Source organism: Triplophysa rosa, linkage group LG20 (genome assembly GCF_024868665.1).
Source record: "Triplophysa rosa linkage group LG20, Trosa_1v2, whole genome shotgun sequence".
Lineage (NCBI taxonomy): Eukaryota > Metazoa > Chordata > Actinopteri > Cypriniformes > Nemacheilidae > Triplophysa > Triplophysa rosa.
In genome coordinates, this window is record NC_079909.1 from 5,112,898 (window position 1) to 5,136,760 (window position 23,863).

The 23,863-nt window shown below is 39.5% G+C and overlaps 2 protein-coding genes across 2 annotated transcripts; one reads left to right on the forward strand and one right to left on the reverse strand.

Annotated features, from left to right (window-relative positions):
* Positions 1-193: 193 nt before the first annotated feature.
* pbrm1 (polybromo 1) lies at positions 194-18,250 on the reverse strand. Its single transcript, XM_057361363.1, has 29 exons — positions 18,142-18,250; positions 13,782-13,928; positions 13,596-13,693; positions 13,323-13,470; positions 12,921-13,070; positions 12,716-12,826; positions 12,422-12,490; positions 12,239-12,337; positions 12,042-12,127; positions 11,053-11,144; positions 10,444-10,660; positions 10,057-10,198; positions 9,687-9,781; positions 9,272-9,551; positions 8,425-8,530; positions 7,456-8,095; positions 7,127-7,338; positions 6,784-6,969; positions 5,673-5,830; positions 5,333-5,587; positions 5,101-5,246; positions 4,855-5,012; positions 3,840-4,023; positions 3,558-3,759; positions 3,127-3,328; positions 2,877-3,026; positions 1,910-1,959; positions 928-1,135; positions 194-824 (listed from the first exon to the last, which is right to left on the reverse strand). Exons 2-29 carry the CDS (start codon positions 13,917-13,919, stop codon positions 661-663), a joined length of 4,746 nt encoding a protein of 1,581 aa, XP_057217346.1. The 5' UTR covers positions 13,920-13,928; positions 18,142-18,250; the 3' UTR covers positions 194-660.
* gnl3 (guanine nucleotide binding protein-like 3 (nucleolar)) lies at positions 18,221-23,857 on the forward strand. The gene is made up of 15 exons (XM_057361368.1): positions 18,221-18,346; positions 18,492-18,550; positions 18,934-19,074; positions 19,172-19,282; positions 19,364-19,444; positions 19,936-20,071; positions 20,157-20,260; positions 21,364-21,502; positions 21,671-21,758; positions 21,916-22,093; positions 22,317-22,459; positions 22,544-22,680; positions 22,886-23,037; positions 23,363-23,429; positions 23,512-23,857. The coding sequence occupies exons 1-15, from the start codon at positions 18,334-18,336 to the stop codon at positions 23,619-23,621; spliced, it is 1,659 nt and encodes a 552-aa protein (XP_057217351.1). The 5' UTR covers positions 18,221-18,333; the 3' UTR covers positions 23,622-23,857.
* The last annotated feature ends 6 nt before the right edge of the window (positions 23,858-23,863 follow it).

Sequence of the window (23,863 nt, forward strand, 5' to 3'; positions counted from 1 at the left end):
TCATTGCTGAAGTCAACAAAATTTACTAACAGACTTAAAATAAATCAGCAATTTTTAAGTCATTTCATTTGTCATCCCCTGTAATTTAGCTCCAGATTTGAAAATCTGTTAATTATAATTTAGCTTCCAGATTGAAAATCACAATTAACAAATGTTAACCATCTAGGAATTGTGAAAGGGTTATTTAGCCAGACATACAAAAACCATGTTACTAATTGTTTAGTTTATTGAAACATTGGGCAGACGGTGTCCATTCCAAAACGACGTTTAACTAGTACAACTTGAACAATATGGAAAATAGGCTTGTTTTTATCCAGATACAATCTCACCAACCAAGACGAGACCCAAAAACGGCCATTACTACATTCTTTCAGAACAAATCTACTTGTCACATATAACAATGCACAAACAAGGTCAACATTTTAAAAGTTTATAATTTTATGAAAACGTTTAAATCCATCTAAGAACATTTAATAGCCAGCATACAAAGTCAGACAATTCAAAGTGCTGTCAAGAATAATGAAATGGCATAAACACTAACAAAGCCAACGGACTATAGCATTACAAAACTCTAAACGCAACGCTATTTCATCACAACATTAAACTTGTAAGAACGACTCATTTTCAGCAGTGAGAATGAGAGGGAATGTTTCAAATGTTCTAGATGTTGTATGTCTGTTGAATGTTTATAGTGTCGCGAAGCATCAGGTCCCGCAGTCGCCACAGAGCGTCGGCCATAGTCTTGTGGGCTCCTTTACTCTTCAGCCAATGAGAGGGGAGACGGCTCTCCTGCTCTTTTGTGAGACGCACATCTTTCCTGCGAACTGGGGTGACATACACATTTACTATTACGATAATGTAATGTCCTATTGAACCTGCATTGGAAGACCACCAATACATAACAAGACAATATCGTCCCACACTCACCAGATAGTGTTTGGTCCCATTTGCTCACAGTAGTGGAGTCGGCACTCAGACCTTCGATATACTTCAGATATGCCTCTGAATGTAGGAGACGCTGTGGTTTGGGAGGAGGAGCTACAAATATGGGGGTGGAGGGTTGCTGGAAAGCTGGCAGCCCAACCTGACCCGGGTATGGTGGAGGAGCCTGCTGGCCCGAGTTCATCACGCCCATCTACAGAAATAAACAAACTCTAGTTAAGAACTTGTGATGGTATTAAATGTTTATGATAATTGCCGGTGCTTTTATCGTGGTATATTATTGCAATTTTTTATCGCATCTTTATTGTTGTTCTTAATGATGTTCAAGTACTTTTTAAATACCAACTTGTACCTGGTCCAACTTAAAGGAATAGTTCTTCCTTCAAAATAGAAATTCTGTCCTCATTTACTCACCCTGTTGTCACTTTAAACCTGGGTGATTTTCTTTCTTCTGCAAAACACAAAAGAAGATATTTTGAAAAATGTTGGTAACCGAAAACCGCTCGTCCCCATTCACTCCTATTGTATGGACACAACACCAGTGCAAGTCAATGGGGACCAACGGTTTTCTGTTACCAACATTTTTCAAAATATCTTCTTTTGTGTTCTGCAGAAGAAAGAAAGTCATACAGGTTTGAAATGACAAGAGGGCGTGTAAATAATGACAGCATTTTCGTTTTTGAAGGTGAACTACTCCTTTAATATTTGTTATAACAGCACTGGGATTTGTATTGTTTGCATCACATTTCTTGCATGTTTGTTGCTTGATACAATCTTGGATTATATTAGAATAACAACACCATGTCAGTATATTCTTTGGGCCCATATTCTGTGGTCAAGGCATCAATTCAACTTATCCAAATACAAGGCTCCTACTATTGCCACATCACTGACATTTTTGCCAGGACATGATATTTCTAGCACTCCAATATAAGGAATAAATGCAAGATTCCTTGTTTTTTTTTACCTGATTCCCGTAAGTGTTTCCTGCAGAACCCGGAGTCATTCCATTCATACCTGTGACAGAGGTACCACAACACTTTCATATCTCTGTGTTCTGTTCATGTTTATCTGCTGAGATAACCAGATATTTGTTTTTGTGTCCATACAATCAAAGTCAATGGGGACCAATGTCGTATTTTTCAAAATATCCTCTTTTCTTTTTTGGATAATTTAAAATTAGTTTGAGCTATTTTTAAACCTTGAGAGTCATCATTTCATTTTGTCATGCTCAGTGCAGACTGGTCGCTCAGGTGAGCCTCTGAGCCTATGGTGCAGGTAGCCCCTCTTGTAAGGATTAGAGAGGCAGACAGGAAGCAACTGCGAGTGAGGTGGAGGGCTGCGGATCATGCGCCTGCGAAGTGGTTTCTTACCCAGATATGGCATGCTAGGCCTACCCCACAGAGGGTGGAGGGGTAAGGCAGGCACCATCGCAGGAGGCATGCCGGCCTTGTTAATCATGCCACCAACAGGCCTGTAGCTACCCATCATGCCTTTGAAGAAAGAGGAGGAAGGTGGCGACACGACATGTACATGCATCAGTATATCATGCAGCGAACTAGAAGAATGAACTCATGCACTACACGTCAAACGAATGCTATATTTAGACTATTTTAGCAGATTTGTCATGAAACCCAGCACATATAATGTACTGTGTATCCCCCGTTTCAACTGTCAATAAGGCTCTTATAATTCACAATTCAGTGGAAACAGGGTCATGAAGTTTCATGACAGTTACAGTACATGCAACAGTAACTCAATATCTATTCAGATAACAGACTTCTGGAATCTAGAGACCAACACATGTCAACACTACAGAAGCAATGAAGTAAACGACAGACACAAGAAGATGAAAAGTGTGTTGATGATGAGCGTGCTAGCAGTTAGGCTTCTTCTTCCAGCTCTGTGTGTCCACCACACCTGAGAGGGGTTACCTGCCATAGGCGTCATGCTGTGGCTAAGCATCCCCATAGCGGTCGGGGGAGGCACCACCCCCATGAGCGCCCCTACTGGGGTACCTGCTCTCGGGTTCTGCTGATGTGCCCGTTCTCGTTCCTGCTGCTCTGCTACTTTAGCTGCCCGCTCTGGATTGACAAACACAACAAAACGAATGACTTAAGGAGAATCTGGAGACCTGTTTGCATATGAATTGAGGGAAATTTGTGAAATGTTGTTTAACTTCACCTTCATACTCGGCTTTCTTCGTGGCCTCCAGGCTTCTCCACTCTGTGCCCACCAGTCGACTGAGCTCGCCGAAAGAGAAGTCAGGGTGCTGGGCCTTGATGACGGCTCTCATCTCGCTGCTGAAGAGGATGTAGCCGCTCATGTTGATCTTCCTCTTTGCCCCTTCCTTCTTCGACAGCCCCTTTATTGACTTCGGCGTGGACTGTGAAAGAATGAGACTATATGTTAATTCCGTCATCATTTATTCACTCTCATGTTGATCCAAACCTGCATGTGACTTTTTTTTCTCTGTGGGACACAAAAGAAGATATTTTGAGAAATGTTGTTTGGTTACCAGCATTCTTTTTTGTGTTCTGCAGAAGGTCATGCGGGAAATACAGAAAATAATTTCACAGAAAACACAGAAAATAATTTCACAACAGACTGAAGACCTGCGGTGGGGCATAATGCAGCATGTCCATGTCGCCGCTCAGTGAAGTCTGAAGCTGAGGCATGTGACCGTCAGAGCCGTCTCCATCATCATCACCCAGGTCCTCCAGCTCTTCATCCGTCATATCAGCAAACTTGGCCTCCAACTCCTCGATCTTCTTATCCAACAGTGGAGAAGGCTCCTTCTGAGGAACTATGAGCTTTCTGAAAGACATGTGATGTCCATGTGTTATCACTCTACAAAACGCATTTGTTTTTCACAGATCTTAAATGAATCAACTGACCTGAAGTAGAAGATTTCATCTTCAACGACTTTGGCAGACAGAGAGAAACGCTTCAGCCCTTTGAACTTCTTCATCTGCTTCTCGCTCTCGATGTAGCGGCTCTCGCACAGCAGCACGTCCTCCTCCGGCATTTCAGTCGGCCGGCATGACAGAAAGTCTTTAAAAGAAGACACTGTGCACTTCCCTGAGGAAACAAAAACACTGTTCGGAGAGGATGGGATTTAGCCGACTACCCCATCTATTTATGCTTGAGCCTCACCTGTCCTTTAAATCCCTCAGTGATACAATCTAAGTGATGTCTCTTTCTTAAACGTGAGTCAGAATTCAGTTTACCTTATATGTCACGTTCAACCGCTCCAGACATGACCACATGTCTGCTATGTTGGAACACAGTCACTCACAGGTAAAATCTCTATATTTTAGCTATTAATTTCAGTGGTCCAGTGTATGACATTTAGCGGCATCTAGCGGTGAGGTTGAGAATTGCTACCAACGGCTCACTCCACCCCTCACCCCTCCCTTTCGAAGCGGTATGGTGGCTGACACAGGACATCACATTTTCACTTCTTTGACGAAGGAGATAACGTATTTATGAAACGTTTGTCCGGTGTATGTAGATAGAAATAGCTCATTCTAAGGCAGTGGTTCTCAACCTTTTTATGGTCGCGCCCCCCTGTAAACCCATTTAAAGAACTGGCGCCCCCCATACTGTACATTGAGCATAGATAAGATAATGTGTAAAATATGTTAGATATAGTTTATATATATAACTATATACATAAAGAAGCAAAAAATACCTGGATATGACAGATTGATCTCAAGAGATCAGATTATAAATGTAATAACCCTGCTGATAAAAACAAAGAAACCATCACAGAAATGAATGGTTTCCGTTAAAATACCATTGTGAACCATTAGCTTAGCTTTGACTGTTCCAATATGGTGGACGACTTGTGTATAGCAGCCCATAGAAATAGCCATTAATGTCACATGTATGCATATCCATTTTTTTTACCTCCTATACAAGTCATAGGGCAGGATTCCTCCAGGTTGCTGAGGAAAACTTCTTTCTTATAGAACATCTTGGTGGGTTCATGCTCGGTCTCCTCCGGGTGAATAAAGATGGGCCCGAAAAAATAGGCAGCTCCATCTCGCACCCACATCTTTTCAATTCTATTTCAACACAAACCAGCTGGTATATCAGAAGACAGTTAATAAAGCAATTCAGAAATATACATCAGATATGAATACAGCAACTAGCCTGCCCACACGGTTGCGCACGAGCACATGAGATCGGATGTAGACGCAATCTCCCACTTTTAACCACGTGTCATTGTAGCAGAGCTGCTCATAATACTGACAAGCTGGTTCTCCATTACTGATCTCCATGGTAACATCCTCCCTCTCCTATAGAAACAGTGTGATGTTCAGATCACCATTTACACACATTTGAGGTTCACAAAGAGCTTTGAGGTAAATAAAAACGTGTTTACTTTATCTATAACAGAAAGTGCAGCTTTGCCATCTTCCGGCACCTCGGGAGGCTTCTCGCTGTCCAGTTTGGGGGCGAACATCGAGGCCACGCGGACCACAGGTAACGGCACTTCACGGGGAACAAACTTGACAGAGCTCAGGGGCATCGTCCACATCTTGATCTTTTTGAAAGACTTGGTCTTTGCAGAGTAGCGAGACTCGCAAACAAAAATGTCTTCGGGTCTGAAGTTGTCTGGCTGAAGTTTGAAATACTCCTGAAATGTAAAAAAAAACAGGCATGTTTTAAAACACAATAGTAACACACAAAAATATGTTGTTTATCATGATGACTGACATTACCTTTACAAACATGACGACACATTTGCCCAAAATTTTACTGACAGGAATTTTGTTGTAGTAGTCGCTTTTGAAAACTTCCTTTTCCAGAAATTTGCGTGTGGCCAGGTGAAATGTTTCATTGGGTCTGTAGAACCAGCAGCCATAAAGCCACTTCTCTCCTAAAAACAACACGAAGTCGTAATGTTACTTTCACAGTTGTTTGTTTGCAAAATAATAAAAACATATTTGTGTTAAATAATTCTCCTATTTCTAAATCAATGTTTAGTTATATTACAGTTTATTTCTAAAATGTTTTATAAAGATTTTACTTCTGAAAGGTTTTGTAAAGAAAAATTGAACAGAATGTTCATATATGCATCAAAAATGAAAGTGAAAAAACAGCAATATATAAAATTAGTAATACACTAATAAATATAAGAATAAAATATCATAGTGCTAGTCTTATAGGAAATTTGCAAATCATCTTAATATCATGTATTTTATAATTTTCCTATAGTAAAATAATACGTTTTTCTTATTTACATACAGTTTTGTCTCAAATTCTAATTTTTTTGTTGAAAAGCTGTTTTGCAACACTGCAAAATACACTAATAATAAACGACAAAATATAGCTGCAAGCACCAATTATGGGGTCATACCCTTCAACAGCATAAACGGAACTATTTTGCAGATGTCAGATGATCCGATTTTGAAAACCAAGTTTAAAAACACAGGAAAAGGCACTTAGAACACAATAAAATTGCTTATAACCTTTGACCACCTTTGAAAAAAAAGGACCCACGGTTCAAAAGTTATGATGTATTGAAAATGTATTGAAATTTTGGACTGATGGTGACGCTAGAGGGTTTGAGTTAGAGACTCCAAATTTGCCATAGTGGTATGTGAGACTGTCCTCCTATCTGTTTGCAAAATTTCATAACTTTTCCAATGTACGGTTATATGGGCTGCCATAGACGAAATGGCGAAGAAAGAAGAATACTAATGTATACAATAGGGGTCTCCGCCCCTTCGGGGCTTGACCCCTAATAAACTTAATTTACATCAGAATGAAAAAATAACAAGGGCTTAAGACATAAAATGCCCCCAACAGTGACAAACATGAATGTAGTACCTGCATCATCCTGCCAGAGGCGCTCTATGCAGACGATGTGTGGCTGCAGGTTAGGTTCTGTGGGCTCCACATACACATAATCTCCCACATGGTACATGTTATCTTTAAAGCTGCAGTCCTGACTGAAGTTACGCTGAAGGACTCCCTGCCATCCACCACCAGCTGAATCCTCGCTTTTCTCAGCCTCTGCAGATCGATACAACATTACAATTGCCTGGTCATTCTTAGAATGTACACACAGTAACAACCAATCAGCGTTAAGATGGAGGCTTTGTTATGTTCCTGTAGTTCACTTGGGAATACAGAAGGAACACAAAACCGATCAAATGCGCATTTAAGGCACCTTTCTTCTCCTCCTCTCTCTTGAGTTTATCCTCTTCATACTCTTTGGGCAGCTTCTCTTTCTTCTCCTTCTCCACATCACTGTGCAGGTGTTTAGTGGTGTAGCTGAGGGCGGGCGACAGGAGAATCTCTCCGTTCTTGCACAGCTCATCTCTGATCCGGATGAAGAACTGCTGGAGCTCCACAGAATCCTCAAAGATCTCTGAATCCGTCCTGCCACGCAAAACGAACAGATATGAACGTATGATGTTATGTTGTGTAAAACCAAATCTTTCAACCATTTAAGATCTCCAGGTAAAGTATATACTTTTCATAAAAACAAAGCATCACCTATGCAGACGTCTGGCTTTCTCCAAGACTTCAAACATGTGATCCTGGAACACATCTAGTCGCCTATAACGTCCTTTATCCACGTTTGCTCTGATGATCTCAAAGTTCAACGGCAGCTTCTCTGGATTATTGGGATCGGCGGCGGGAATCTCCGCCAACGAGTCGCTATAGCAACGCCCCTCATCGTCCTGGTGACCGAGCACAGACACGAAAAGATTGCGTACCAGTTCCTGAATAAGTCTCGCTACATCCGGAACATGGGCGTCTTCACCGCCATCCAGGTCTCTCCTGGTCTCCAAAAGCACTTTGTGAAGCACCAATGCGTCTTTATAGATGAGAGATTCAGGCTCGTTGTAAGTACAAGCGTTGTTGAACATCAAAACTAAATCTTCCACGAGTGCGTCAACATCCTGATACTTGTTGGCCAACATGTGACCCTTGATCTTCTCCATGTCTATGGGTTTCTTGATGGCCACGTAGTAGTCGGGAAGCTCGGCACGGGATGGGAGACGGAGGAAGATGGCGCTGAGGCGACGTCCACGCTTGTCGGTGTAGTTCTTGACAGATTCGTAGAGTTCGTTGAGTTTCTGCTGCAAAGGCGTCAGGTACTTGGACTTTTTAGGAGAGATGCCGCTCTTCCCTGGAATGACATTGAGTCATGAAACATGACTCAATAATAGTAAAATGTGTCATTTTTTTCAATGTTAAAATGCTTTACCCCAAGTTTTGTACTGGCTGTCACATCACCAGAATGAATTATCTACTAAATCTACAACAACTGGATCATGCCAAAATCGTACTAAATTCATGTAGTGTGAACTGGGCATAATGTCAATGTGTGCTTCAGCCAATGGTGTGAATTGGGGTCGGGGCTATTTAAACTGTTTATGTACTGTATGTGTAAAACCAGACAACAGTGAAAGTCAACCCAAACTCAATATCTACATAGAACCTGCATGTGAAACATACTAATTTTCATCTTGGGTGAAATGATGTCATCATCATCGGGTGGGGGTCCGAGTTCCCTGCGCTTTTCTCTCAAAATCTTCTCCAGAATGTTGGCGTCATTGTAAACCTAGAGTCAAACCATGTAAAATAAGTATTTATAACTTTAAGCTGCAGCCCGTAACTTTTGCCTCTCTATCGCCATCTCTGTTTGAAACATAAAATTGCAGGTTACTTCAAATACTTATTTTTATGTCTGCTGAGTCGAATGACGTCAAAATGACATTACCTGCAAAATCACACCCCACAGCTTAGCACATCATGCATTTGGCAGACGCTTTTATCCAAAGCGACTTACATTGCATTGTACTAAACATTTTTGTGTTTAACTATGTGCAATGCCCTGGGATCGAACCCACGACCTTGGCGTTGCTAGCGCCATGCTCTAACCATGGAGCCACAGGAAAGCATAAGTCATTATTATAAGCTTAGCGTTATGAATCAGGATAAGATAATGAGGCAGTTTTGAACACTAATATTTTATGTACTAATGTAATTATTTCGAGGCAAAGAAGTAACATACTGCTAACCGAATGTTGGTAACCGAACAATTGTATAGACACAAAACCAACTTAAGTCAATGGGTACCGCCGTTGTTTGGTTACCAACATTTTTCAAATCTTCTTTTGTGTTCTGCGGAAGAAAAAAACTCAAGTTTGAAATGACATGAGTGAATAAATGATGATCAACTATCACTTTAACTGGTTATAAAGTTATATTCATGTTATTCGTACTTAGTTACACTATATTGTCTAATGTAAACGCCTTGTAATAAATCTACAAATGCTCTCACTGATGGTTCGGATCTCACCTGTGATCCCTCTTCATTATAGTGCCGTGCGTTACGGAACATCAGCTTCATGTTCTCCATCATGGAGTCCTCGCTAGGGTACCGGTCAGAGCGGATGTTGTGGTCTATGGTCCTCAGGTCCACTGGCTCTAGTATGATCTTGTAGTAATCTGGGTAGTCTTTCTTTGAGGGCTTGACCATGAAGAGATCGCAGAGCCTTCGCCCTGTCCCCATCTCTCGAGCCTCCGCCACGGTAGCATATAGAGCCTTCATTCGGTTCTTCTTTGTGTTCTTCTTATAGCTGTCGCATTAAGAATGTAAAACAACGTAACACCTTGGAGATAATACGGCTGATCCTAATACAACAACAACTATCACAAATGTTCAAATAATATTTGATTATTATAATAAACTCTTATTAGAGGTGATTGTGTACCTTTTGCGTTTGGTTGTTCCCCCATCAGAAAGAGTGGATGAGAGCATGCTGTCCCCATCTTCATCATATCTCCTCATCAGTTCTCTTCTCTTCGTCTGAGCAGACACACATATACACACACACACACAGGAATCTCTATCTTACACGTAATTTCGCAATAAATACCATGAACGATAAATTATATTTATATATAACAGTATTGCTATGAATGGTTTGATCAATCCTACTATAGGCAATAAATGAATTTATGAAAGTGTTTTTTTTTGGGTGAACTATTTCTTCCAACATTGGATTGCACAGCGCTGTGTGAAGAATATTTAAAACATCTGATGTTTTTCAGTATAACTCTCATTATTTACATCTGTATTACCTGCAATATTTGCTGCAGCTTTAGCACACGCTTGTAGAGCTGAGAGTTGGGGACGTTGTAGCGCTTCGCGTTCTCAAACATCAGGTTGAGATCTGCTTCCATCTGTTCCACACTTTCATACTCATTATTCCTCATCTTACTCCTGAAAAGCAGATGAAATCCTTCAGAAATTCAAGCATCCCAAAAGTATCTAAAAGGTATATGTTTCATATGCAAACAGAAAACCAGTAAACGTGTCTATTAGGCATCTGATGCTATGATGTTACCACCTGGTTTCAATCATTCAGTTTATCGCTACATCACTCCAATAATACATTAGTCGTTGACTAATTTGACACATTTAAAAATAAAGGTCCTGTTAGTCTGCAATAGCTGCTGTGGCGATACCTTATCTGTTGGAGTGAGATCGGATGGGTGATTTGCTGAAAGTAGTTGGGGTAGTCTTTCCTGGAGGGAAGCTGAAAAAAGGGTTCGGCTAAGAGTTGCCCTTGACTGTTCCTGCTGCCCCGTACTGCCTCATACAGCTGGAAGATGGGATTGCTCACGTCCATGCTGGAGTGGATGCTCTCCGCTTCAGACTCGCCCTCATCGTAATGAACCGAGCCTTCGGGAGACATCGATACAGTAAACCTGCTTATTATGAACTCATGCATTCAGTGAGAGGCCGTGACTAAACCATTCCATAGGCATGTGACTATTGATGGCCATAAATCAACACACATATGATGACAAAAGAACATTTTTTGCAAGCAACATATACAAACAGAACTAAACAATATGGTTCGGTCCTGGAGGCTCCAACCCTAATCAAACACACCTGAAGCACCTACTCAAGATCTTACTAGGCACAGCAGAAACATGCAGGCAGGTGTGTTGAGGCAGGTAGGAACTAAACCCTGCAGGACACCAAGTTTGGGGACCCCTGATATACAGTGTAACAGAGTTTTCGTTCTTTAATGCCAGTTCTGATATAAAAAATCACTAAGCATGAGATACCAGTTAGTATGGCGTCTTCTTCACTCTCTGAACCATACTGTAGAGCTGTAGTGATAGAAGAGAGACGATCTCCTTGTGCAAACCTCCTATTCCTGTGTACAATCACCAACACACATAAAAATCATATTTTAAATGCATAACGTCAATGAATCAACACAGAATATATGACAGCAGACCAAAAAACGTGTATGTAGATGTTAAAGGTCCAGTGTATGAAATTTTGCGGCATCTAGTGGTGAGGTTGCACACTGCAACAAACGGCACACTCAACTCCACCCCTCCCCTCCCTTTCGAAGCACTATGGTGGCTGACACAGAACTAAGATTTTTTGCTTCTTTGCAGGAGGTAACATATTTAGGAAATGCGTTTGTCCATTAAGGGCTACTGTAGAAACAACATGGTGAATTCCATGTAAAGGCTGAAGTATAGTTCCCTTTTATGCCTACGTGAGGGACAGCGTACAGAATTTTGTTATCTCATGTACAAAGTATGCGCAGGTCGTGCATGCGCATTCCATTTCTTGCAGTAATTAGTTTAACCACCAGGTGGCAACTGTGTCCTGGGAGCATCAATTGAAGGTAGTAGAAATAAACCTGACCCCTGTAGGCCCGGAGAGGTATTGCAATATGTCGTAATGCGCATGTGTCAAAACCTGTGCGTACGTATATGAGTCGAAAGCAGTATACTTTATGTTGGGTTCAAAAAAGTTAGTAAAAAACGAGTATTTTCGCGAGAGTGATGCAAAATTTCAAATATTTTCAACCTTCGCGGAAGACGAGATTGACGTGCCCGCGTTTTACTGCTTACAGCATGTTTCCCTTTGAAAATGAACTGGACAGACGTGACTGCCGCGTACCATGTGAATCCAGCATTAAGGGGACCCGCGGTGTATGTAGATAGAAATCGCTCATAGTTAATAAAAAGGTCTTTTTATACACCTCTGAAGACATACATTATATTAAACAGTATTATTTTATGAAGTAACACACCTGATTCTGATGCTGGTTTTAACCGGTTCAGCATGTTCAAGTTCCATCTTTCTCTGTGCAAAGACCTTTTTGATAGTGTTTGCATCCTGAAAATTGATTTTGCATTTGAACTCAACCCTCTTAACAATACAGATTTAGACATGATTATAATACATCAAATCAAATTCAATCAATTACAAGTCTCAAAAATACATTACTTTAAATACTTGGGATCCGGGTTCATTGTAGCATTTGGCATTTTTGGCTAACAGGTCAATGTGTTTTGCCATATGGTTTACACTTTTGTAGTATCCCATCTATAGAAAGCAGACACAAACTTTAGTGTAAATTGCCAATAAACAGCAGTATTGGACATGAGAATGTGAAGTGAGTAAAATGACCTGTATTCTCTGTGCAATGGTCTTCAGGTCTATTGGTTCCTTAATAATAGCATAATAATCTGGATATTGCTGATAATGAAGAAATCACAAATAATTATTATGTACACATAAACAGTCCAGTCAGTAGAGTGTGTATGTAATAGTGTTCCTGTAAAACAGGTCATGTGTTTGATTCGCGGAGAACACATCAACCGGTCAAATGTACAGTATATCTTGAACGCATTTTTCGGCACTTTAGATAATAGAATTGGCCCTATTCACAAATCTAACTGAATCTAAAATTGGTAAATGTACCACTTTAGAGGGAAGTCTCTGGAACAGCTCACTGATGACCCGTCCATGTTCTGTGTATGTCAGCACAGCATCCAGGAGCTGCGTGAGAACTTCCTTAAGGCTTGAGACAGACTGTAAAAACACACAAACCACACTTCACACATGACCAAAGCGTGCATTCTGAATTGATTTTGCAAGGTTTGAGGGATAGGCTCTGTGGTCTGACCTCCTCCTCGGTGGACCCTGCAGGGTTTTCTTGTGCATCATCACCATCATCTTCATCTTCATCATAGTCCCCTCGCTGCACAAACTCATTTTTGGTACGGATGTACAGATCCCAAAGTTTACACGCCGCCTTGAACTCCGGAGTCTCTGGCTGCACAGGAAAATGCATTTTAGTAAAAAAATCCTAGTTGATTTTTGGTGTTAGCGGATGTCTTTGAATGTCAGATCTAAAACAGCAATATAAGAAATATAGACATCGCATAATTTTATTATGAGTCACATGAGACACAATATATAGAATAACAGCCACAGGAAATACAAAATAATGAGACATTTTACAATCACATTTGGCATTTTTTCTACATACTGTACTATGTGTGTAAATGTATGTTTAAAAACATACTTTGTAATACGTCTTGGCATTGTTGAAAAGGAGCTGAAAGTCGGCTGTGAGATGTTCAACATCATCATACTCCTCCATCTTCAGCTTCTGCTGGATCTTCATCATGTCAATAGGTTGAGACACCACATCATAATAATCCGGCTGATTCCTGCAGGGAAGTCGGTGGGTTTGTGTTTAACAACATGATGTTAAAACAGATAAAACACTTCGTAAATATAAAACGTAACAGCAATTTCTCTGAAAATCACAAAAATCATGTTTTATTCTACTCACCTTCTTTTTGGTGCTCGTATGAAAAGTTCACACAGCATTCTACCCTGATCATCCTTGTAGTCTCTGATAGTGTTGTACAGCTCATGACACACAGCAATCTGTTAGAAAACACCCATTTCATATTTGAATAAAAGCACCTGTCATGTGCATAAATGTAAATGTAGTGTCACTGTGTTTTGAACTCACAGGGTCAACAGTGGGAATGTTTGTGATTCTTCTCCTCTTTCGGCTGGTTGAAGGTATGGACGGGGTCTGACTGTCCTCAAAATCTCCTCCGCTCACACTGCTGGACGGAGAAGTGGCTCTCCGTCTCTTCGAGCCCATCTCAAAGGCCTTTACACACAATCAAAAGGATTGGATTACTGACACAAAGAGTTAATATTCAGTAAATCAATGGAAAATTTCTTATGGTTATTGTTAAACATATCCTGAAATGTATTATTGCTACTGTAGTAATATTTAGTACATTATTCTGTAAAAAGACCACAATAACATATTTCTTCCCACCAGTTATTACAGTAATGCTGCGTTCACACCAAACGCGAATTAAGCGAGTAAATTACATACAAAGTCATCGCAAAGACGCGAATAGAGGCAAACTCGCGCCGGGCGATGTGAATGACACAAATTGGGCCATGAACGAGTATCAATCGCATCTTCCCGCGCAAGATGACAAAATTCCTAATCGAGCAAGAAATTTGCGCAAAGAGCTCACCAGGTTTCCGTCCAAAGTTGCGAATTTATCTTATGCGCAAAACTGGAATATCACATAAAACATTTTCGAATAAGCACCGTTTCCATCCAAATACTCAACCGTCACTTTCCTAATAAACTGCCACTAAATATCAGTAAGAAAAGTAAGAGAAGCCACTGAATATAATGATTTTCATATAGAATAATACTTGCGCAAGCAGACGATTATGAAACACAATAAATGCGGTGCTTTTGTGGAGGCCTGCTGTTTGGGAAACACAGTTGTGACAGTTCTAAGAAGCAATTACAGAAATATTTGACGACCTTGCTCAGGCATTTAAGAATGACCATAACAATATATCTGATGCTGTGTAACAAGATCAGTACTCTGGTTAGTCAGGTTACACCGGCCGTCTCATAGTGCAATTACGTGACTTTTTGGAGGAATTTATTCGGCAAATGCGTTTCCATCTCCCATTATTCGCATTAACCCTTTTTCGCAAAAATGAAAAACCACCTCAAGCGAGCGTAAAAACTTTTTGCGAATTAAGGGTTTTTAATTCGAAATTTGGCGTTTCCGTCACTCGTTTCTCATGCGAAACTTCAAAATGCGAATAAAACCAGAGTGATGGAAACCCGCTTACTGACACCTACTGTTTGACACGTCTGGACGCATGAAGACGCTCTCAGTCGCGAGATGTTTTTCGCTTTACTTGCGCGAAAATAACGAACTATTCCCGCGAGTAATAAAGAGCGTGGAACGCGATGCTTCGCGTTTGGTGTGAACACTACACAGCATAATTGTTACTACAGTAAAACTAAGATAACTGTTATAAAAACTGTTACACTGTATAAAGGGCATACAACACAGCACAATGCAAAATGTTTATTTTACTTCACGGAAAAAAATCGAAACATGTTGAATTAATTTCAAAGTTTCTATTAATTATGATTATGACATGATTACATTACCCTTTGTTTAACCACAGTTTAAGTACAAATATCATGGATAAACTAAGCTTACTGTTGTAAAAGTATGGTTAATTTGTGGGTACTAAAGTTTTATTATTTCAAATAATAAAACTGTTAATTGGTTAGGTTAATCTTCGTAAATCTAAATACAATCTGATCGAATAAAGGGGTCATATGGTGCTAACACGTGTTTTTCTTTGTCTTTGGTGTGTTATAAGTTGCCCATGCATGTATTAGACACGTAAAATGTCAAAAATGAAAGTGTCGGAACAAAAGATGCATTCTATGTAAAAGCGAATGCTCACCCAGACCTGCCTGAAACGCCTCGTGTAACCACACCCCCACAAATCCACTTCAGTTGGTGGTATGATTTGACTAAGACCGCCCAAATGTATACGCAAGTAAAGTGGGCATACCTGTCAGTACAATTGCTTTGAAACCTGATGTTCCGTCACACACTTGCAGTATTCGACCAATCACTACGCACTGGTTAACTGGCCAATCATAGCACAACTTGCTTTTCAGAGCGATGAGCTTTGTAAAATATCCGCGCGTTTCAGAGAGGCGGGGCAAAAAGGCGATACAAACATGAACGGTATGTGGAAAGTACAGCGTTTTTGAACCTTAAATGGTGTATATACATTCATTACATCTAAAACAAACCATAATATTAGTTTTAGCCGTGTCATTTGACCCCTTTAAATGCCACCAATTTCTAAAAAAAGGGCCAAGTGCCTTACACCGTGTCTACACCGGACGCGACGCGGCGCACGCTTGTTCTAATGGGATTGTCGTGTCGCCGCATTCAGCGTGGAAAAAATTTACAATTGTAATGGGTTCTAAATGCGTTCCATTTACAGATGCACGATAAATTATCGGCCATATTGGTATCGGCCGAGAAATAGTCATTTTTAATGTTATCGGTAATAAAATTTAGGCCGATATATTTTAGCCGATAAATCCTAAATCATTTCCTCTGGTTAACTTCTTCAGCTGCACGTTGCTCACAGTTAAAATACAGTACAGTGCTGTCTTTCTGTCGTGATCATTCACTTACTGCTATTAGCAAAACATTGTTGATGTAGGTACAGTATGTAGATGCAGTATTTATGAATGTGTACATTATAGGAACAAAAGCATATTGTTTAAATCAGACTGCTGTCTGAATGCTTTCTGTCTGGAGACCTGTTAGACACGTGGCTATTAAGAAAATTTTTCTAGGTTGCTCAAGAACATCTGGAAGAACATCTATAATTTGTTTTATTAAAAAAGTATATACACCAGAAAAGTTTGCAGGTTAAAGAATCGTTAACTAGTGTAAAGTAGGCTTGGTACATGATTTTCAGGGGAAAAAAGAACTAATGGTTACCTTGTTTTCTACAGTGAATGTTTTCAAACAAAAGCAATTGTCCACGTTTTGCCTTTTGTTTCAGTCTTAGGGAATTTAATATTAATATTTAGATACTGTATATCGGCCGATATATTGGTTATCGGCTTCAAATGTTAAAGAATTAGCGGTTATCGTTATCGGCCAAAATTTACATATCGGTGCATCCCTAATTCTATTGTCTTTTGTCACGTCGCATCACGCCGCGTCCGGTGTAGACACGGTGTTACAGTAACAACCACACATTTTTTACTGAATCAAGGGGTGTCACAATATACTTGTATTGACAATAACTGTTTTATTAATAAAATTAAGAGACCATTCCAAAATTATTTCCAGTTTTTTTAAATTGACTATTTATAGGTATGTGCTCAGGTAAAATTATCTTTTTGTTTCATTCTGTGGACCTCTGACAACATTTCCACAAAATTCCTAATAGAAATATTGTTTTATATTTTGTATTTACTGTATTTGCAGGAAACGAAAACTGGAAAAACTCATCAAAAGCAACAAAACAATGCATTGTTTTCAGACCTGGAATTTTGCAAAGAAAACAGGTTTATGTTAATTTAGAAATTAATATAATTAATATAAATGTTTACATGTGTTAGAGTGTTTACAGGATTGAATATTTTGATGGAATAAGCCGGATTCATGTGTCTTGTCATGCTGTCAGTCTTTCACACTGCTGTTGGATGACTTTATTAAGAATTAATTTGGCCACAGTAGTCATGTCATGGAAATCTTCACGAAATATTGTGATATCCCAAATGTCTAGCAACTTACTGTGATATGAACTGTGGTCACAATGGTACCTTTTTGTACAGTTATTAATAAAAAGAAAAAACTGAGTGATTATTAATACACCCAATAGATAATCATTGCTTTTGTTGTAGATTACTGGATATCTTTTTAGTGTAATTTAACAAGACAGTAATACTATTTTAACAAACAGCTAACAGGGTTTGTGACAACTGATATGCCATCGATGATATATCATGACATGACATTGATGGGAAAGATGTTCAATGTGTCAATGTACAGAAATAAAACAACACAAGAAAAGTGATAATCAATATAAACTGATGATGTCATTATTACAGACCCTTCTCAGCTTTATAACGCAGTAATTACAACACATGAGTGATGTCCTGAATAGGATGCACGATATAAAAGAATGCATGAATCTTTAATCAGATGCATCTGATATCATCTCTAATCATATATTTACAGTCAGTCAGACAGCACTGACATGGTTTGGTGCACGTGCAGGGTAGCTTTTTTGGCGATGATTATGATGGGACAGTAATGTCAAGCATGATGACACATGCATCAGCACACGGATAAAAACAAAGACACACACTAACACACATACGCGCACGCGCACATACACACTAATGCACGTACAGGCCCATGCAACACTGCATGATGATGCGCGAGCTTTATTGCAACATGAAGAGAGCGCGCTGCGGTGTCGTGAACTGCGGGCCTTACCGTCAGAGTCTGATCTGAGAGCTGTCTGAGGACCGAGACGCATTCAACACTGAGGCTGACTGTCTGATTTATTAAGAATGCGAGAGGGAAAAAATTAACCCTTTGCAGCGCTGAAAGCGGAAGCGGAAGTGAGGAAGAGGCCCACGTGCTGCGTTGTGCAACTGGGGCAACAGGAGCGCGTGCTGTAAAGACATGAAGAGACCGAGTGAGTATAAGATCGTTAAATAACTATACTTACTTTAACATTGGTGTGATTTTTATTATAAGGCTCAGATAAACTTGTATAAACTGATATATTGCAGTTAATGTGTGTAAAAAATGTTTATGAGCGACACGTGTCTGTTTTGTAGAGTTAAAGAAGGCGAGCAAACGCCTCTCGTGCGCCAGACGCTTTAAAATACAGAAGAGGGTAAGAGATTATATTTACTGTAAGTGTTATAAATACATCCAACATACGTTGTTTATAAAATAACAGCACCACAGAAATGTTATTGGATTTAATGGTTAAAATAGGAACTGTGTTGGTTTTAATGAAAACTATAATGGTCTTTACTGGTAACTTAATGTGTTAGGGTGCTATTGGTGGGATGCTAATTTATCTGTCACATGAGAACACCATTAAATCCTGCCAGACAAAGGCCCAAAACACACGATATAGACACCTTGTGAAGGTGTTCATGTTAAACAGCTGATGGTTTGTCATATTTTTGTAATAAAAGTAATTTTATATTTTTAGCAGTGTTGTTAGTAATGTTGTGTATGGGCAGTGTGTAAGTTATTTTTCATGTGAAGGTTCGGGAGCACAACCGTAAACTACGGAAAGAGGCGAAGAAGAAAGGCATAAGTCGAAAGCCAAAAAAGGATGTTGGAGTACCAAACAGCGCTCCTTTTAAAGAGGAGGTGCTTCGAGAAGCTGAGCAGAGAAAACAGGAGGTATATCCTTAAAAATGTACAGTCACTTTGGATTTACATGTGCCAAATGCCATAAGCCAGATGTCTAATAGTAATTATGTAATGTTTTTGTTTTAAGCTGGAAGCACTTAAACAGCAAAACAAGGTAACAAAACAGCAAGAAAAAACTGCAAAGAGGAAAAAGGACAAAGTGGCAGCCAGCGAACCTGCAGCCAAGAAGGCGAAAAAGGTGAGAAAGGTGCCAATGTATTAGTATTAATTGAACTCCCTTTTGTTTGTTTTGCCTCTCACTTTATTTTTCATTTTGTAGGGAGAAACAGTTAAAGAAGCTAAAGCCGCATTAGCTAAACAGAAAAGCGCCAAATCTTTCAGATGCAGCGAGTTGAACAAGGCAAGTCTGTAGGTTTACTTTTATTGTGGAACACGTGTTTGTTTAAAGGGTTAGTTCACTCAAAAATTAATATTCTGTCATCATTTACTCACCCTCAGGTTGTTTTAAACCTGTATCAATTTCTTAGTTCTGTTAAACACAAAGAAATATATTTGTAAGAATGTTAGCCATTTTCAGTTCTGTGACATCATCACACTACCATAGTACCACAAAGTGAGATATTTTGAAGAATTTGGGATAACAAACAGTTCTGGGTCACCTTTGACTACCATTTAATTTGACCTACTATGGCAGTCAATGATGTCACAGAATTGAAAATTGCTAACTTTCTTCCAAATATCTTTCTCTGCGTTCATCAGATCAAATGAATTTATACAGGTATGAAATGACATGAGGCTGAGTAAATGTTGACAGATTTAAAATTTTTGGGTGAACTATCACTTTAATGTGATCTTGAGGCTGATCTCACATTACATGAAATCCCTGTGCAGGTGATCGAAGCTTCTGATGTGATACTGGAGGTTCTGGATGCCAGGGACCCTCTGGGTTGCCGTTGCCCTCAGCTGGAGGAAGCCGTCTTGAAACACAATGGAAAGAAAAGGCTCTTGTTAACGTTGAACAAAATAGGTAAAGTCTCAGTATTGCCTTTCACCTTCAGTTATCTGATCATAAATGTGGAAGCTAGTTATGAAAACACATTTCTGTTTTGTAGATCTTGTTCCTAAAGAGAACCTGGAGAAGTGGCTCAGTTACCTTGAAGCCGAATGTCCAACTTTTGTCTTTAAAGCGTCAACACAACTGCAGGACAGAACTGTGGTATGTTCATTCGGTGTGACCTTTTAGATCTCTTTTTATTTTGGCTAGCATGATGAAACTGCTTTTGCAGCCCATTTTACTTGAAACTTCAGACTTCTTTCCAAGTGAAACGGAATCCATTAATAACAATTGTCGATCTTTAAAAATTCTCTCGGGAGGGGCTCCATACAGACTGAAGTCTTTTGCCATACACTCTTAACGAGTAACTATTACAATGTCCTTAAAATGACAGTGTGTAATGTTGCTGTGTGTGAATGTAAGCAGTCTGCCAAGTTGTAAAGCTGAAAGTGAACGAATAACAAAGTTATTGGCTTGGGAAAACAGGAGTCGACTCTGATTCACGCGAACAAGTCGTCTGTCGTTCTAATTTCAGTTCCGGGTCAGATTTGCGTCACTCCGTGTAATGCCCGTCTACGTTCCGTTTGCGACACTGCACGCTGTAGACCAATCACAGCAGACTAGACCATCTGACCAATCAGATCAGAGTAAACTGACAGAAAGGAGGGGATTAGACAGATGAATCGCCGAACGAATCAATTGAGAGTCAGTCAAGAAGTAAGATAACAATAACTCCCTATTATTAGAAAGTGAAAGTGTTTTTACACCGTGTATGTAAGTAAACTTGTTCTTGGACACTCCATAAACCAAAGTAGGACCTTAAAAATCACAAAATATTTACTCTTTAAAAATAAAGGTGCTTCAAAAGGTTCTTTGATGCCATGAAGAACCTTTTTTGTCTAAATGGTTCCATAAAGAACCTTGAACATCTGAAGAACCATTCTGCTTCACAAAAGGTTCTTTGTGGCGAAAAAGGTTCCTCAGATAATGAAAAAGTAAGAAAGAGATGGTTCTTTAAAGAACCTTTGACTGAATGGTTCTTTGTGGAACCAAAAATGGCTCTTCTATGGCATCGCTGTGAATGTGTAGCTAGAACAACCTGAAAAACCTGGTTTTGGTGCAATTTTAGCTTTAGAAACAAAATTTATGGTACAGTTGATGTTAGCTATTTTAAAGATGTCATTCTTTCCCAATTCTCAGTTTTATGCTTATTAAAATGTCACGATCAATGTTTTGATTGTATTATGTCATGTTCTGTTTTACAGCAACAGAAAAAACAGAGATTAAATGTTTTGGATCACAGTCGAGCAGCTACATGTTTTGGAGGCGATTCTCTTCTACAAACCCTTACTGACATGGCTAACGTGAAAGATGACGAGAAAATGCTCAAAGTCGGTGTTGTCGGTAAGATTTGCTTCAAACTGAATGGACTACAGTTATCTTGTGCGTCTTAAAATGGAGAAATTATGAGTTCTCGTATCTGATCATTGCTGAGAAAATAATCCAAATGCGACCTCTGTTCACAATGGTTGTGTGCATTTCTTGACAAAACGTCTTTTTCTGTCTCCCCAGGGTTTCCTAATGTTGGAAAGAGCAGCATCATCAACAGTTTAAAAGACATCAGAGCATGTCACGCTGGCGTACAGAGGGGATTGACCAGGTAAAGCTTTTCTGAAGCGTGATGAAATGTCTTGATCTGACCACGATGTGATGTGTTCAGTCCAACACTGAGCTTCAGATCCCACAATGCATTTCAACCGCATGTACTATGAAAGCACTGAGACACCACCCCTAAATTCCAATTTTCTTCTGCACAGATGTATGCAGGAGGTGCATATTTCTAAGAAAGTGAAGATGATTGACAGCCCGGGGATAGTGGCGGCTCCAGGTAACCCGGGAGGCGTGATGGCTTTGAGGAGTCTGGAGGTGGAGGAGAATGAAAAGAGTGCGCTGGAGGCAGTCAACACTTTACTCAAACAGTGCGATCAGCAGCATGTGAGGATCATATTTTATAATTCATGTCACATTTAAACATAAATCATATGAGAACCAGACAAATTTCCATACAATCTTCAGTTGATCATGTTTCATGTTCTACTAAAGAGAGAAAATGCAAGTAATAGTTAATATTACTGTTTATAATAGTAAATCGACAACTTTAATTTTAATTGAACTTTTCTTTCAAGTAGTTCTTCAAACCTCTTTGTGTCTCTTTCAGGTAATGCTACAGTTTAATGTCCCAAACTACAGAAACTCATTGGAGTTCCTAACCACCTTTGCCCAAAAGCGAGGCTTTCTGCAGAAAGGTGGCATACCGAACACAGAGCTGGCAGCAACCACGTTCCTCAATGACTGGACAGGGTTTGTGTCATGTAATATTCATCATAACGTATACTGTATGCCGTGATGTTGAAATATCATTGCTGATGTGTGATGTCCTTACAGGGCTAAACTGAGTTACCACTGCAGAGTTCCAGAGCGACAGGATCTCCCCTCTTACCTCTCTGATGTCATAGTCAATGACTTGCGGTCAGGTCTGGATATGGACAAAGTGAAGAAGGCCAATGAGGATGTTATCAAACGTACGTCTCAAATACGATCTTCTCAAGATCATCTCACGCTACACGACTCAAGCTTATTGACCTTATGTTGAAAATTTTGTGTCAATATCATCCTTCAAGTCTTGATGTGTGCATGGTCCCTGCTGTTTTTTTTGCTTGTTTAAACAAATCAGTACTAAATGTATTTTATATTTGATTGACATTAACAAAATGTACCTGTTCCTAGGTGTGCGGTCCCCCAATTTATCCAGCAGTATCAGTTTGAACTCAAAGGGCCCCACTACTGGTGTGCTGAATGTTGGTACTGCAGAGACGAGGACGAAGACTGCGGTAACGGCAGAAGTGGAAGAGATGGACACGATCAGTAACACAGAGAAGGTATTTTATATTTATATCACCTCAGGAGAGATTTCTGTTATCTGAGACCATGAGAATTGAGGGGTCTGCTCTGTTAAAAATGTGCTAGCTCAAGTCTTTGATAACATTCACAAACTGCATCTTAGATGTTTTGAATGGTTTTACACTAGACAAAGACATTTACTGTAATACAGTTACAATAGAAGAAACATTACTGTAATCTGATTTTCTTACAACTATAAATAGTAGTAGTAATCGACAGGATGATGTCCATACATTTCTGTAATATTTTATAATGTAGTGTGACTAATGCTGGGATATTGATTGACACAATTTGTTTTTTTAGCCTGAGGCTGAAAGCCCAGTTGCAACGTCAGTGACACAGATTCAGGAATCGACACAGAAGAGAAAAGGTCTGTTTTGAGAACTTTCTTTTGCTTTCTTATTCCTAACAATCTTCTATTGCAAATCTTACTTTTTTCACCTCTTCTGTAGGCAAACCAGATAAAAAAAGAGTGAAGATTGTTACCATCAACACTGACGTGACGTCAATGCAACAGAGCAACAATGATGATGCATATGATTTCAATACAGATTTTGTGTAAAATGGCACCTCTGTGTGTGACAGATGAAAGTCAACTAAGATTCAACCGCAACATTTTTTTGACTGTTTATTGTGGGATGTGTATTTCTGTAATGGTCCAAACCCTGATGTTCTGTCGATATGTATTATACATAATTAAATATGTATAAGCTTCCAGTTGTTTGACAAAATAAAGAATGCATACTGTACCACTGCATATAAAACCTATATTAAACTTTATTGAAGTCTCTGTTAGAACATTTT